The sequence below is a fragment of the Salvelinus sp. IW2-2015 genome, linkage group LG4p, assembly GCF_002910315.2.
Source record: "Salvelinus sp. IW2-2015 linkage group LG4p, ASM291031v2, whole genome shotgun sequence".
In the NCBI taxonomy this organism is placed as follows: Eukaryota; Metazoa; Chordata; class Actinopteri; order Salmoniformes; family Salmonidae; genus Salvelinus; species Salvelinus sp. IW2-2015.
The window spans coordinates 26,771,447-26,787,702 of NC_036841.1; the positions used below are offsets into that span (position 1 = coordinate 26,771,447).

A 16,256-nucleotide genomic window follows, 5' to 3' on the forward strand; every position below is an offset into this window, starting at 1 on the left:
ACAATTTCAACCCATATGCCAATTATTTCTGTAAATGACAAATAGGAAACATTTATGAAATGCACATAAATTAATCACTTATAAGTATTCCGTTACAGTGTTACCCCACATTTCTGGAGCTCCAGACTTATTTGTAGACGCGCGCGGAGCACCATAGCCTATCAACGATGCCCTGTTCCTTGGCAGTGGTGCGAGGTGACATTTTGGTGGCCCCATTGTGGCGGGGACAGAGGGAGGTCGGTGCGTCACGTTACCCTGGCCACACGGTCAGTCATTCTCCCTGAGTGGATGACAACTCATCCTGCGTATTTATAGTCACGTATTAATTATATACGTTTAATGAACTTCTGTCTTCTTTTGGCCGAGGGTCCTGTCAACAAACCCGTGTGTATATTTCCTATTATAATCTATCGTGGTGTATCAAAACATATCTTCATTATTATTTTGGTCGATTAGGGTATTATTTCATGTAATTTATTGTTTCTCTGGCTTTTCATTAAGATAAAAATCCACTGTAACTGAAAACATCACGTAGATCAGTGTGACAAGTAGATTACATTGGAGATCCACCAAGGGATGTTCAGAAAAAAACTAAAACCGTGTTTGCAATGTCATACAAATAGGACAAAGCTTTTGGACCGAATTAACTTTTAGTATTTCTGGTACAAGGGAGGAAAAAACTCACGCTGATCCTAACAATTGCCGGATTTTCTGCGAATCAAATCTTTGTATATTTTCCTGTTTCGAGCTGGTGTATACCAAACAGTGGTGACCCCACTCTCCTTTTCAATGGGTTTGGGGTGATATGCGCTACGTCCAAATGGAAACGGTTGCGCTTATATCTCAAACATTCCCAAGAATGCCATAAATTCAATTGTGTGAGAGCATTGGGAAACCGGCAACCTGTGAGTGACTCGGGCGTCCGGGTTGCCCTGGTGTGCGCAGCTGCCGCACTCGCCTGTCACCTCACGAGCCGGGGATGGACGCACGCACACAGGCGTTCCCAAAACGAGTTCAGGTACGCCTGGCGTAGAGGGGTTGGATGGAGGAGGAACTTGAGGGTCAAATGTGTTCTGTGAGAATGATTTGACCTCATTCGTCTTTTTGATTATAATCTGTCATCTCTGAGAGCACAACAAAGGATACAATCATGGTTGTTCAGTGGGTGCTCAACGGAAAGACACGCAAAAACAAAAACAAACAGTGTGCGAAACCTTTTCACCTCATCATGAAATAATAAAGAAATAATAAAAACATCCCTTCGACCCCTCATTGGATGCAAGGCATGTGTGTACCCCATTCCTGTCACACCGACACACACCAGTGGTGTAAAATACTTAAGTAAAAATACTTCAAAGGTGTCTACTACTTAAGTATTTTGGGGCGGTATCTGTACTTTACTCTATTTTTGACAACTTGCACTTTTACTTCACTACATTCCTAAAGACAATAATGTACTTTGTACTTTGTACTCCATACATTTTCCCTGACACCCAAAAGTACTCGTTACATTTTGAATGCTTAGCAGGACATGCAGGAAAATTGTCCAATTCACCACTTATCAAGAGAACATCCCTGGCGGTCTCACTAAACACAAATGCGTTGTTTGTAAATGAGTGTTGGAGTGTGGCCCTGGTTATCCGGAAAAAAAAGAAAATTGTGCCTTCTGGTTTCCTGTTGCAACAAGGCACTTAAGGAGTACTGCAACAGAAAAAATAAGAAAAGGCAAAATCCTAGAGTAAAACCTGATTCAGTCTGCTTTCCAACAGACACTGGGAGATGAATTCACCTTTCAGCAGGAAAATAACCTAAAACACAAGGCCAAATCTACACTGGAGTTACTTACCAAGACAACATTGAATGCTCCTGAGTGGCCTAGTTACAGTTTTGACTTAAATTGGCTTGAAAAGCTATGGCAAGACTTGAAAATGGCTGTCTAGCAATGATCAACAATCAACTTCACAGAGATTGAAGAATTTGTAATATTGTACAATCCAGGTGTGCAACGCTCTTAGAGACTTATCCAAAAAGACTCAAAGCTGTAATCGCTGCCAAAGGTGCTTCTACAAAGTATTGACTCAGGGGTGTGAATACTTATGTAAATTAGATATATCTGTATTTAATTTTCAATACATTTGCAAACATTTCTAAAAACATGTTTTCACTTTGTCATTATGGGGTATTGTGTGTAGATGAATGAGAAAACAACATATTTAATCCATTTTGAATTCAAGCTGTAACACAACAAAATGTGTAATAAATCAAGGGGTAGGAATTCTGAATGCACTGTACCAGACATATAGGCTATACTGACGGACAAGCTAAGGTTGTAAAAAACAAACAAATTGTGCCTGACTTGAGTATGAGGCTCTTCATCATCATCATCATCATCATAAAAATAAACGTTTTACTTCATGATAAAGGCTTTACGAGTTGTGATTGAACTACATTCCATACTGAAAAGTTGGCTACATTGGCCCCCAATGCTCTTCTCTACGCAGAAGAGCACGCTCAATAGCTTTGTTTTGCAGAAAGTTTAAGATTAGGCTCATTTACATGTTGTACCAATATGATAATTTATTTTGGTTTTGTAATAGTTTACATCTCTTATTATTATGGTATCATAATTAGTGTAATAGTGTGCATTAGCCTCGCGTAGCTTAATAGGTTTACACATTTTTGACGTATGCTAATTCGATTCGATTCAACGCTCCATAATGCTGAAAAAGACTCCAGCTAAGATACAGTGAACTCCTGATATAAGCAACTGTTTTGAGTTCATGTATATGAGAAACTTACAGGAATAATATGTACTGCATTGCAGTATCGTATACAGTTGAACATGTGGATATAATTTGGACTCCACGTGAGGCCTATTCAAATGCAATCCTCTTCAGTGAAGTGATGCAAGCATTGTTGTGATAGTTTTACACGTGCCACCATAATAGTTTGTGTACTTGACAAAGGTTTTATAAGCACTCATATGTTTCGTGCTTTCTGTTGGTAATATGGATCAAATGTTTATAAATAGTTATTTAAACGCCAGGCTACTATGGTACCTAATTTTTGCCTACTCCGTAACCCAAGGTACGACATGTTCGGGACATGTGGTAGGACCTACATATCTCTCCTAAATGATCAAATCAATGAGCTTCCAAGAGAGATTGAATAGGCCTGTTAGAGAACTGACCATCGAGATCCGATTCAATTAAATGACTCTATATTAAATGACTCTATATTTTATTCTAAGTCCTAATTATATGGCAATTACCGCATCTGCATGTTCCATATAGTGTGTGACACTCACACTTTGTTTTACTATTTTTACGCTGAAGGATCGAGGAATTCCTGATTCGAGCTAGTCTTATCTCCCGCAACCGTGGGGACATCTTGCATGCAGGACCACTGTTCCCGCGCGTCTGGCTCAGCTCAGCTGAACTGGCAACCTTTCTGCTAAAATGCACACCTGTCGCACCCACACACTGAACAAAGACATGCATGGGGCCGCAAATGTATGGTTTGTATGTGTGTGTGTGTGTGTCTGTGTCTGTGTGGGTGTGTGTGTGTGTCTGTGTGTGTGTGTGTGTGTGTGTGTGTGTGTGTGTGTGTGTGTGTGTTGTGTGTGTGTGTGTGTGTGTGTGTGTGTGTGTGTGTGTGTGTGTGTGTGTGTGGGTTGTTCAAACAAGATCTCCCGGCTTTCCAAATTTACTTCAGATTCTGATGTTTATCCACGTTTCTCCAAACGTCAAATTTCGAAGTTGCTCCCAAATTCTAAGTGTTTTTGACATGTTGGGTTGACGACTCCTGCATCATTCATTTTTTCCAAATGTGAAATTTCGAAGTTAAGGGTTAAGGTTTGGATATGATTAAACCATTACGTTTAGGTTCATTCCTAATATTTAATTTAAGGGTTAAGGTTTGGGATAGGGCTAAAAAATTAAATAAAATAAATGAACGTCTACCACTGGGATTGAACAGACGACGCTTCGGATCCGGAGTCATGGGACTGTTATTAAACAGACGATCTTCGGATCCAGAGTCATGGGACTGTGTTTATTAAACAGACGATCTCGGATCCGGAGTCATGGGACTGTTTATTGAACAGACGACCTCGATCCGGAGTCATGGGACTGTTTATTGAACAGACGACCTTCGGATCCGGAGTCATGGGACTGTTTATTGAACAGACGATCTTCGGATCCGGAGTCATGGGACTGTTTTTGAACAGACGACCTTCGGATCCGGAGTCATGGGACTGTTTATTGAACAGACGACCTTCGGATCCGGAGTCATGGGACTGTTTATTGAACAGACGACCTTCGGATCCGGAGTCATGGGACTGTTTATTTGAACAGACGACCTTTCGGATCCGGAGTCATGGGACTGTTTATTGACACCCTGGGTTGACTCCTCTTGCTCAGTATCATTTCGTTTCTCCAAATGTCAAATTTTGAAGTTAAGGTTTGGGATAGGATTAAAAAAAAGTCTACCACTGGGATTGAACATGCAAGTTTAGGCATTCATTCCCAGTGGTTAAATTAAGGGTTAATGTTTGTCCACAACTCCCAAAACCCAAGCCTACTTGATGGTAATAGCTCTCACTGTTGCCACTAGTGGCTGGTTTTTAAGGCATTTCCTGACTACTTCAGGACATGGACAATGTTATTGGGTCTGGTTTTATGCACAGACATACAGCGCCTTCAGAAAGTATTCACACAACGTGACTTTTTTCCCCGCATTTTGTTGCGTTACAAAGTGGGATTAAAATTGATTTAATTGTCATTTTTTTGTCAACAATCTACACAAAATACTCTGTAATCTCAAAGTGAAAGAATTTCTAACATTTGTAAAAAAAAATAAAAAAAATAAAAAAAAATAACTAAACATTAATATATCTTGATTACATACGTAAGTATTGAACTCCCTGAGTTAAAATCACCTTTCCACAGTCTCTAAGAGCTTTCCACAGTCTCTAAGAGCTTTCCACAGTCTCTAAGAGCTTTCCACACCTGGATTGTGCAACATTTGCCTATTATTCTTTTTAAAATTCTTCAAGCTCTGTCAAATTTGTTTTTATGTCTTGCCATAGATTTTCAAGCAGATTTAAGTCAAAACTGTAACTTGGCCACTCAGGAACATTCACTGTCTTCTTGGTAAGCAACTCCAGTGTAGATTTGGCCTTCTGTTTTAGGTTATTGTCCACTGAAAGGTGAATTCACCTCACAGTGTCTAGTGGAAACCAGACTGAACCAGGTTTCCTCTAGGATTTTGCCTGTGCTTAGCTTCATTCCATTTCTTTTTTATCCTGACAAACTCCCCAATCCTTAACGATTACAAGCATACCCATAACATGGAACCACCACAATGTTTGAAAATATGTAGAGTGATATTCAGTAATGTGTTGTATTGGATTTGCCCCAAACATAATACTTTGTATTCAGTACAAAAAGTAAATTTCTTTGCCACATTTGTTTGCAGTATTACTTTAGTGCCCTGTTGCAAACAGGATGCATGTTTTGCCAATTAGGTTAGTATTGTGGAGTAACTACCATTAACAGCCATTAATTCTTGGAACTATAGGGGGTGCTGTTCCGCATTAGCATATTTGGGTCTCCAAATTAAACTGCCTCGTGCTAAATTCTTGATCGTACAATATGCATATTATTGTTATTATTGGATAGAAAACACCTTCTAGTTTCTATAGAAGTTGGAATTTTGTCTCTGAGTGGTACAGAACAATATCTACAGCACTTTTCATGACAGGGTTCAGATTTCAGAAATTTTTACCCCTGATCTGGAGTCTGTTTTTAAGGCGACAGTGAATGCTATGAAGAAACCGACACTGCCTACGTCTTCCTCTGGTGTCTGTACGTCATCACGTTTTGAATGGAATCGATTGGACAATCACAGCCATTATAAAAGACCAAAATGTATAGGGACTCCTCCCTTTCTCGTCGCGCGCCTGAAGCGTGAAGGACATCGGACTTGCCTCGTTCCAAATCGTTGTCTAACCAGCAATTATTTCTCCGGTCATGTTTTCAGTCGTTATAGTTGTTAAAAACATCATAATGTAGTTAATTTGAACCGTTTTATAGCAATTTTAATCCGTTTAGTGCGATTTTGAGGAATTTCTTTGTCGTGCACTCTGAAACTTTGGACACGTTTTGGGGTCCCGTTCGATCGTTAGTGGATATTTCGAAGGACAGAGGACATCTATCGACCAAAAGCGTTTATAACATAGAAAGATACATTGCCAAGAATCTGATGGAAGAACAGCTCAAAGTAAGCAATATTTAATATGATAAATCGTTTTTCTGTCGAAATATTTTAAACGCATATTTCGCCATTTTGTTTGGTATAGCTTCACTTGGCGAACCCTGTATTGAAAAGTAAGGATAATTTAAAAAATGTAAATCAGCGGTTGCATTAAGAACTAATTTGTCTTTCGATTCCTGTCAACCCTGATTTTTTAGTCAAGTATAGATTAGCTTCGATTAAACTAGATCCACTCTGAAAGCTGACGTTTCCTCATTTTGAGGCTTGAGTTGTGACTATTGCCATTGTATAACCACGGCTTGGTATGCGGCTAAATATGCACTTTTCGAAACAAACTGTATATGTATTGTTGTTAAAATGATGTTACAGAGTGTCATCGGAAGAAGTTCTGAGAAGGTTAGTGAAAAAAAATTAATATATTTTGGCGCGTGATTACGTTTATAGCCGCTCTTTGGCTGAATCGATGCTCTGGTAACGTTTGCACAGTGGTATGCTGAACTTATCGATATCAAAATTGTTGGGTTTTCGCTGAAAAACGGCTTAGAAAATCAAATATGGTCTGAAATCCACAAGAACTGGTCTTTCCATTGCTATGCTTTGTCTATTTTATGAAATGTGTTATGATGAGTAAATTGGGTCATACACGTTCTCATATCTAGTAATTCTAGTCATTTGTGATGTCGGTGCAATTGTTAAACTGTGATTTCTACCTGAAAATGCACTTTTTTCTAACAAAAACTATCCTAGACCTATGTGAATATGTTATCAGACTGTCATCTGAAGAGGTTTTTTCTTGGTTACTAGCTATCAAATTCTTAGTTGGAGCCGAATTGGTGATAGCACCTGAAGGAGTAAGAAACTGATGGAGTTAGAATAGTGGTGTATTTTGCTAACGTGTTTAGCTAATAGATTTACATATTTTGTCTTCCCTGTAAAACATTTTTAAAAATCTGAAATGTGGCTTTATTCACAAGATCGTGTATGCTGTTCATCTGGTGTCTTGGACTTGTGATTTAATGATATTTAGATGCTACTATCTACTTGTGAAGCTATGCTAGCTATGCTAATCAGTGTGTGGGGGGTGGGGGGTGCTCCCGGATCCGGGTTTCTGAGGCAGTAGAGGTTTTAAACTCTGTAGTAACTGTTTTAAAGTCACCATTGACCTCATGGTGAAATCCCTGAGCGGTTTCTTCCTCTCTGGCATCTGAGTTAGGAAGGACGCCTGTAACTTTGTAGTGACTGGATGTATTGATACATGATCCAAAGTGCAATTAATAGCTTCACCATTACTAAAGGGATATTCAATGTCTGCTTTTTATTACATTTTTACCCATCTACCAATAGGTGCCCTTCTTTGCGAAGCATTGGAAAAGCTCCTTGGTCTTTGTGGTTGAATCTGTGTTTGAAATTCACTGCTCGAATGATGGACCTTACAGATAATTGTATGTGTGGAGTACAGAGATGAGGTAGTCATTCAAAAATCTTGTGAAACACTATTATTGCACACAGAGTGAGTCCATGCAACTTATTTTGTGACTTAAGCACATTTTTACTCCTGAAATGCTAATTGACTCAAGACATTTCAGCTTTTCATTTTTCATTCATTTGTAAAATTTCTAAAAACATAATTCCACTTTGACATAACATTTGATCAATTTTAGATTCAGGCTGTAACACAACAAAATGGGGGAAAAGTCAAGGGGTGTGAATACTTTCTGAAGGCGCTGCATATTGTACTAACAGTAAACTAAAAGAGAAAGATCTATTGCAACATCTAAAGTAGGCCTAAATGCATTGGTCATGTCTTTGTCAAAGCATGTACTCAACAGATGTAAATAAACAAAACGCAACTCTACGGTTGCATGTGCAAGGACATTGTTTCACCCGACATGTTCGGCTCCTCTATACCGATACTCAGACATATTCACAATCCTGTACCTGCTCATATCATCAGCATGAATGTTGGCTGTGGAATTGTAACAATTAACACAACATATTGTATGTTGAATGTTGAAAATAGCGATGATAACAATTATAATTATTATACTATTCTAATATAGGCTATCATAATCATAATTTTACGAATGCATTAATACGTTCAGTTGGATAAATAGACAAAGCAAGATATTAACTACATATCCATCATCGGCTAAATGTAGGCTAATCTCCGAAGATGGTTAATTTACCAGGTCGCTGACAACATGCTTTATTTTTCTTGAAACTTATTTATTAATAAAATAAGCATAATTAGAAAACACTGGCATTTCAAACGCGCCCTTGTCTCCTTGTTGTTTACAAAACATGAATGTGAAGAAGCAGAAAATATACACAGCTAGGCCTACATTTCAACCTTGTCGCTTCCTCTGCGCGCGCACAGGACAGAGATGTGTCAAAGGTGCTGTACGCGCGCTGCTCAATCCAACTGGCTAAACAGAGAGACAGACCAGGTACCAGGCTTCGCTGAGCTTGAATGAGTGCACAACTAACAACTAATTAGTCTATGTCTTTGAACGACTGTTTGTTATTTTTCCTCTTTGCTGAGGTGGTTTTAGTCCCCAAGTTAAATAAAAATGTGTATTAGAGTGCACAATTATAAAGTTGGATGAATTATATATAGATTCATTTTCCAGGCCTAATTCATTCGGTCTTCTATTATTAATATGAGTATTATGATACATGGAGTTGTTTCTCATGTTTTATTATTTATATCCTACAAAGATTTGTTGAATTTAGCTTCTGCTATAACAACATAAATCACTCTAATGACATTTCACAATAAGCATTTTTCCTCCATTCTAGGCTATGGCTAAATGCATTGACTTTCGTTTGTGGGTCGAAGCGATTTATTCTCTGATATTCAAAATACATTAAAGGACTATTTGTTTAGGTTAAACATAACAAATTGGTCGCTTGGTTGTCTGTGTTTAAACGAGAGATGCTATACACAGTTCAATACGTTATATAGGCTCATATGTAAATCTAGTCTCCAGTTATGGAAAATGCCCACACAGAAAGCTAAAAACGTTAACCATTATGGTTTCTGTTGGGCTGCATGTATCTACATTTTGCCTCATATACGTGTGATTACAAAGGTGGGCTAAAGCGTTAAACCATTCTTTTCAACCGAGGCCCTTCAGCTGAAAGTAAAACGATGCAAAAGTGGCACTAGGCCTATTGATTAACATGCACCTGCTGATAGTATGATTAAACTGCTTTATATACAAGGGCTGTTTATCAGCAGTGCTTCAAGGCATAGACTATAACTGGGAAAACACTATATAGGTCAATAAGTCATGAGTTTCATTTTCATCATAATGATCTTCTCCAAGCGTACAAACGACAAGGACAGGTGCTCTTTTCGTGACTCACCTTGCCCGCACAATGAATAAAGATTTAAGGAAAGGGTCACAATATCCTCTGTTCGCATCACTTTTGAATCCATACAAGCATATCAAGCAAACAAGTATTTGCTTATAATATATTAATGGCAACTTGTGCTAACTTGTATGTGTAAAAATCCTCCCAATGATTGTTTTGTATGTAATGAATTAAATGCAATTGCATTTTATCGAACTTAACTGAATAATGCACATATTGTCAAATTTACTAGGCAATTTAGTTTAGTAAGCAAGCATAATTATTTTGGGACTAATCCACAAAAAAATATGGACTATTTAAAATGTAGCAAACACTGTTGGACACCACAACTCCATTTCTCACCGATGGTTAGTGTGTAATATGCGTGTCATGAAGGACGCTGCGATGGGGCCAAGGACGTTGTTTAACAGTTGCTATGGAGCGGGGGTGGATCAAGGTGAATGATATACGTTTGCATGATTACTGTTTACAGTCATATAAGGATCTTGTCAGTCTAAAATAAGGCTCGAACCTAAACTCACTGAAAGTGGACATGACATTCAGAAGAGCCTATTGCATAACCGAAAACCTATATGACCCCATATAGGCTTGGTGGTATCAGCAGCCTATCGTAAAATCGAAAATAATGGCAGAATTGTTGAAAAGGAATTAGTTTCAGAGCTGCAATAGTGATATGAATGTTATTCATAATTATCAAAACAATGAAAATGCTATTATGAAATTATTAATCCTTATATTTTTTAAATCATCATTGTAAAAACGTTTTAAACCATACAATAGTCACCCGATAACTCTTCGAGTATGAACCTGAGTGTTATGAAATTGATAATAGGTGGAAGAGGGTTGAGAATAGACGTGTATTGAAAGCGTTTCACTCGTCACCACGTCTCTCTTTTCAAGAGCGTCACTGCCCCAAGGGTTGGCAACAGCTCTCTTGGGCCTCACGAGGAAGTGCACGTAGGCCTACATCTGATTCAGCGCGTTCAGACAAAAACGACAAGGTTGGATAGACGTGTGTAAAGTTATAACATCATTCTCCAGTGATAGCCCATAGCAATTTAGGCATCAACATGAAACATCGTTTCAATCTAGGCGGATGTATTTGTTTTGTAGCCTGTAGGTCGGTTAATTGTAGGGATTGGAGAGGTTGAAATACGTTTTAAACGTTCACGACACGACATATTGCCTACAGGCTTACGTTTTATGTTTTACGGTTTGTTTAGCAAAAGATGCTGGAAAACAGTATGGTGCCATCCATTACTTTACGCTCAACCCAGCCCACTCGCACGTCACTTGTCTTAGCTCATAAGTAAGAAATGCTCTTAGCTCAAATGAATACAAATAGCTTGACTTCCAGCAGTTAGGCCCATAAAGGTCTAGGCCATATAAATTGAAAATATTTGGCCAACATGCCTTAGGATAATTTATTCGAATATCTGGACAACCCAACTGATAGCCAAGCAAGGTGTAAGACACGTCAGTCCACGTCAATCTTTAGATACGAATCGTGCAGTAATGGTAAACTCCATAGTGTAACAGAACATTTGTTTTGGGTGGATGCCAAAATTATTTCGAATTCACCCATGACCAAACTCCTTGGTTCACCAAATTCACCTTATTGTAAATGATAATAACAGGCCATAATAATAATCATAATAACAATAATAATAACATTCATTTATAATAATAATAATACAGTAGTAATAATCAAGTGCCACTGCGCAATTATGCATGAGCAGTTAATATTCACACAGAGAAAACCCTCCATGCTCCTTGGAAAAGCTCACTGAGCTGAAGCCACAACTAGTTTAAACACATAATGGAGGTTCGCCTACATCATATGGGGATAATGATTAAATGGAATGACTGGGATGGCGACCCTTAACTTCTGCAGCATCTGTTTCTGCTAAGCATTCGCACTCGGACTGCCAAAATACCCTCTAAGAAGTTCACAACGTCTTCTTAAACACGCACAGCTTTTTCTTAGATTTTCTCTTTTCAATTGTTGCACTCTGCTGACAAATGAGTTGCCGTAGATGTATTTGGTAACTCTAATAATGAATGTAGACTATTCAGATAAAGCAGAAGTTCACGCTTTCATTTTGGCCAATAGTTGCAATGCATGCAAGGTCCCAGAGCAGGCCACGCTGTTTTCATGTGTTAAGCAACAGGGTTGGCACTGGAATCAAATGAAGGTCTAATTAATAGCTTAGCAGCTCTAATGGTTTAGAATTAAATGGCATTTCCCAAAACTACTTTCGAATGGAAGAATATATATTTAGTGTATAAAACTGAAATATCCAACCAACTCCCCAGTAAACTAAACTTCAGCTAAACTGTACAAAAGTATTAGGACTTATTACGCATCTACTAGATATTTGGAGATGTTTTACGCAAAGGATTTACATGCCAAAAATGTTGAAATAACTGGAATTTAACATTAACGTTTTCAAGACAAAAATACACATTCGGGTTTAGACCTAAGTGAACAACTTTCACGGATAGAATTCCAATTAACTTCATCTGTGGAATGTATAGTTCTAAGCCTACATTGCAAGCCTGATAATAATGGCCATGCATTTGTTTAGTGATAGACCACATAATAATAATATTATTAATAATAATAATGATCATAATATTATCGTTGATAATTGTTGAAATTTGTGGTTAAACAATACCGTTTTTGCACAAATAACGATTAATTCATGACCAATGTTTTACGTTGAAAGAAATACAAGTTTATTAAGAAATTCAAAATACTAGAAAAAGAGGGAAAGGTGCTAATTTAACATGGTCCCAACATGTATGAGACAAAAATAATTACGTTTATAAAAAACAAGAAAGGTAAAAAAAATCTGGCACTGGACTGAATGTTATCGGAAACCAAAACATCTCTATCAGAGGTCACGAAGCCTAAAAAGTCAATGACCCCAGAAGTAACACATCTTTGGTATTGCTCCTTCTGACGGTGCTCTATCTCCCCACCTGCATCCCGAGTAAGAACTGTGACACGGTAATAAAAAAATTAAAGACAGGCTAAAGAATCAACATTTCATCTGGTCTTGCTGGAGTCCGCTCAGTGCACTATACTGGTTCAAATACGAAGGAGTTCTAATTAAATTATCACTCGTTCAGGTGATGTTTAAAATTCCAAGACAGGGAGAGGGCTTTGTTTGTTTGTTTTGTTTTCATGGAATTCGTATCCCCGTGAATAGGGAACTGGTCGGATTTGACAAATATAACATACAATAGCACGGCCTTCTGTCCAATGCAACAAAAAAGTTCTGCTACCTCGTGCTTAGTCGTGACCACTTAATCTCACAATTTCCAGTTTTTGAAAATTCTCTCACCATCCACTGCACCATTCCCACTTGTATGTCTTTCCATATGGATTTTCAGTACATTATTTGRATCAAAAGAGCCCGTCATAGTATTGTCTCTTCAAAAATTATTTTGTTTCTGGTTTGAATACACAGGAATAGACTTATTGTCTTTCTCTCACAAGAGTCCATTTTACAAGCGGCCCTCTGGTAAACTCTAAATGTCAATTCTCGTGTGTAACGCGGAGTGTTTGCTCTCGTGATCCCAATACGAACAGTGCATCATGGAGAGCTCGGTAGGCTGGCGGGAGCAGGCGAACTGCAGGCCACCTCCGTTGCTGGAGGAGACCGGGGGCGGCGCAGCGGTCGCGGGGCTCAGCTGCTGGGCATGGTGAGCGTGCGGGTGGTGGTGATGGCTCATGCCATTATAAGAGTTCACCATGCTGGGGAGTCCCATGCTTTGCACCCGGGAGTACGGGTTGTATGAGGAGGGAGCGGACAGTCCTTTCACATTTACCGGACTCACGTTGCCACCGGCCATCTGACAGGAGGTGTAGGACATCGGGGTGGGCGGCTGGCCCAGCGACCACGAGTTGTTCATGAAGCTGGACTGCAGGTACTTTGGAGGGGACAGGTAGCCGTACCCATCACCGCCGAAGAGGGATTTCCCGGGCTGGAAATGGGTCGGTGGAGGTCTGAAGGGACGTTTCATTCGACGTCTCCTTCTGTAGTTTCCCTTCTCGAACATGTCCTCGCACGCCGGGTCAAGGGTCCAGTAATTACCCTTTCTCTCGCCGCCTCCCTCGCGAGGAACTTTGATGAAACATTCGTTCAGACTCAAGTTATGCCGGATACTGTTTTGCCAGCCTTTCTTGTTTTTCTCGTAGAAAGGGAATTTGGTGATGATATACTGGTAAATACCAGATAGAGTCAGGCGCTTCTCTGTGCTCTCCCGGATGGCCATGGCAATGAGAGCCACATACGAATATGGTGGTTTTTGAGACGGGTCCGTTTTCTCCGAACCCTTTTCCTGGACCGGTTCCTCCTTGGGTCGCTCCTTATCCTTCGCGGTGTTGGTGTCGTGGACCATCAGGGCCATTGCGTCATCCTCTGGGTTTTGGTAAGTGTCCATCATTTCGCACACCAAAACAAAAACAAATCCAGCACAAATAAAGAACAACAAACGCGATTAACTACACTTGCAGAAAATTATTTTAGCCGTAGCACCTCAAAATGGACTCCAATACAAAACTCTGACGCTGCCTCCTTAACGTTTAGCGCGCAGAGAAATACGTGTTTTGAGCCACAGTTTGTGACTTGTTAGGCACTAGCCTCTCCTCTAGAACATACTTTCTCCCAAACTGGTTTGTGATGGAAGCGCAGCCCAGGTTGTGGTTTGATTCCTCTCTTAGCCCAGCCCTTTTCGCTTTTTTTTCCACAGGCAGGCGGCAGGCCTGCTAGTGGCCATAGCTCTACAGTGCGTCGTGCGACGTACTGCTCTGTGATTTGAGCGCATTGGACGAGTTCCGCCTCTGTTGGTTTACAGCTGCGTGGTGAGGAATCTCTCTTGTCTGCCCACTTCACATTATCAAATAAATATTCCTATTCACACACGGTACAAAAATAACATGTGTTAGAGTGGGGTTTAGACAATATACCACTCCTTGCAAATGATTAGGAAACAGCTTAGAGAAAAGTTTGTGTGTCAAATATAAATGATTAAGAGGAAGAGAACTTCAAGGTACCGTAAATAATTTCATGAATTTCAATGCCATTAAAAAGCACTTGTTGCATGGGACACAGTTATATTTGACAAAATAGCCAACTATTACTTCCTGTATTTATGTTGACTTATAGTTAGTTTGTACAAACTAATAGCCTATCGACTATTCATAACTGATCATATTTTTGTTTGCATTGACTGCACTTTTCAATATTGTCCAATGATAAAACAATGTAGGCCTAATATAAATAGTATTTTCAGCTATTGTAAGTGAATAGCCTCGGCCTATATCCTCAGATTTACCTCAATATGTTACTGCATTCCGTCTGACTGCAGGCTGAAGCCTCATTAGCTACTGACCGCTTGTCCGCAGCAGCCGCAGAAAACCTGGATTGATAGTGCCGCTTAATTAGCAGGCGTTGTGGTGGAGGTGTATGGAGGGGGTATACATTTCCCTGGCCACCCATGTGGGTCCCGTCGGCTTTCTCTGGGATGGTATTTCCGTGCTATGAGAGCTTACGTAGGTGGAACAGCATTGGCATGTGTGTCATCGCCCGCCACCGGCCCACAGTCTGGACCCGGCCGGTCGCTGTAGAGAAGCCGCGGCTCTCCTCACCGGGGAACAGCTGAACAGCAGTAAGAGCCAACCGTCTCTCAGCGCGCAATTACTTGAGGATACAGAGGGCAGCTTCCAGCGCTAAAAGAAAGACTTTTCTCAGGTTCCTGATTATTTTTTTTTCACATGTGTTTTTGGACCATAAACACATGCTGAAAATATATTACTCTGATTAATTGTGTCTAGTTCAGATAGCGTCGACAAAATAAATTAAGTGGTTACTTTTACTGTAAGAGTACTTTTAAAATGGGTGTCAACTTCTACAAATAGCAATGAAATAAATAACAATAACAATGCATTATCATACATAGTCTCTCATAGGCCTACAATGCATAGAAAGGCGAATCAAATCTTAGATTTCTGCATGAGTGTGGAAAAATGCACCAAATAAGTGTAGGAACGTATTTTGTTGATTCATTAATATGCTGTAAAACCTCCATGGAGTTTTTGGAAGTGTTGTATTATGCATGGTCAAGTCAAATGTGTTTGGGGATATCATTTCACCAAAATGACCAAAGATTCGTTTTCACAAAGATTACAAATATATTTTGGAGAGCAAACACACATGAAAATCAAGGATACAGTTTGTTGGTTTTATTATTTTAAATCGAGGTGAATACAGGCCTATACTCCATTTACGTTATTCTTTAACAAAGCGACACAGATGCGGTAAAGTGGTTTTTAAGTGAGTGAAAACAAAGAAGACACCCCAAAACTCGACCCTTTCGTTGGGCAGTGCTGACAGTGCCCGTGTGTTTAGTAATACCTCGTGATTTGGGAAGTTGTTTAGTCTTCTTTATTGTTGCGGAGAAAGGGTGGTCTCTTCTGTTCCCATGCGCCCAACTCCATGATGATTAGAAGATGGAACACAAATTGATAGAGAGAAGAGAAATTGCTGGACGGTCAACAATCATAGATATTTTCATACAATAATTTTGTTATT

General features: G+C 39.5%; 1 protein-coding gene across 1 annotated transcript; it reads right to left on the reverse strand.

Moving 5' to 3' along the window:
- Window positions 1-12,362: 12,362 nt before the first annotated feature.
- On the reverse strand, window positions 12,363-14,161 carry LOC111960776 (forkhead box protein L2-like). Its single transcript, XM_023982982.2, has one exon. It carries the CDS (start codon window positions 14,107-14,109, stop codon window positions 13,192-13,194), a length of 918 nt encoding a protein of 305 aa, XP_023838750.1. The 5' UTR covers window positions 14,110-14,161; the 3' UTR covers window positions 12,363-13,191.
- Between the last annotated feature and the right edge of the window lie 2,095 nt (window positions 14,162-16,256).

Bases quoted from the DNA above. Each gene is read 5' to 3' on its own strand.
- LOC111960776 (XM_023982982.2), bottom strand. From the start codon at position 14,109: ATGATGGACACTTACCAAAACCCAGAGGATGACGCAATGGCCCTGATG.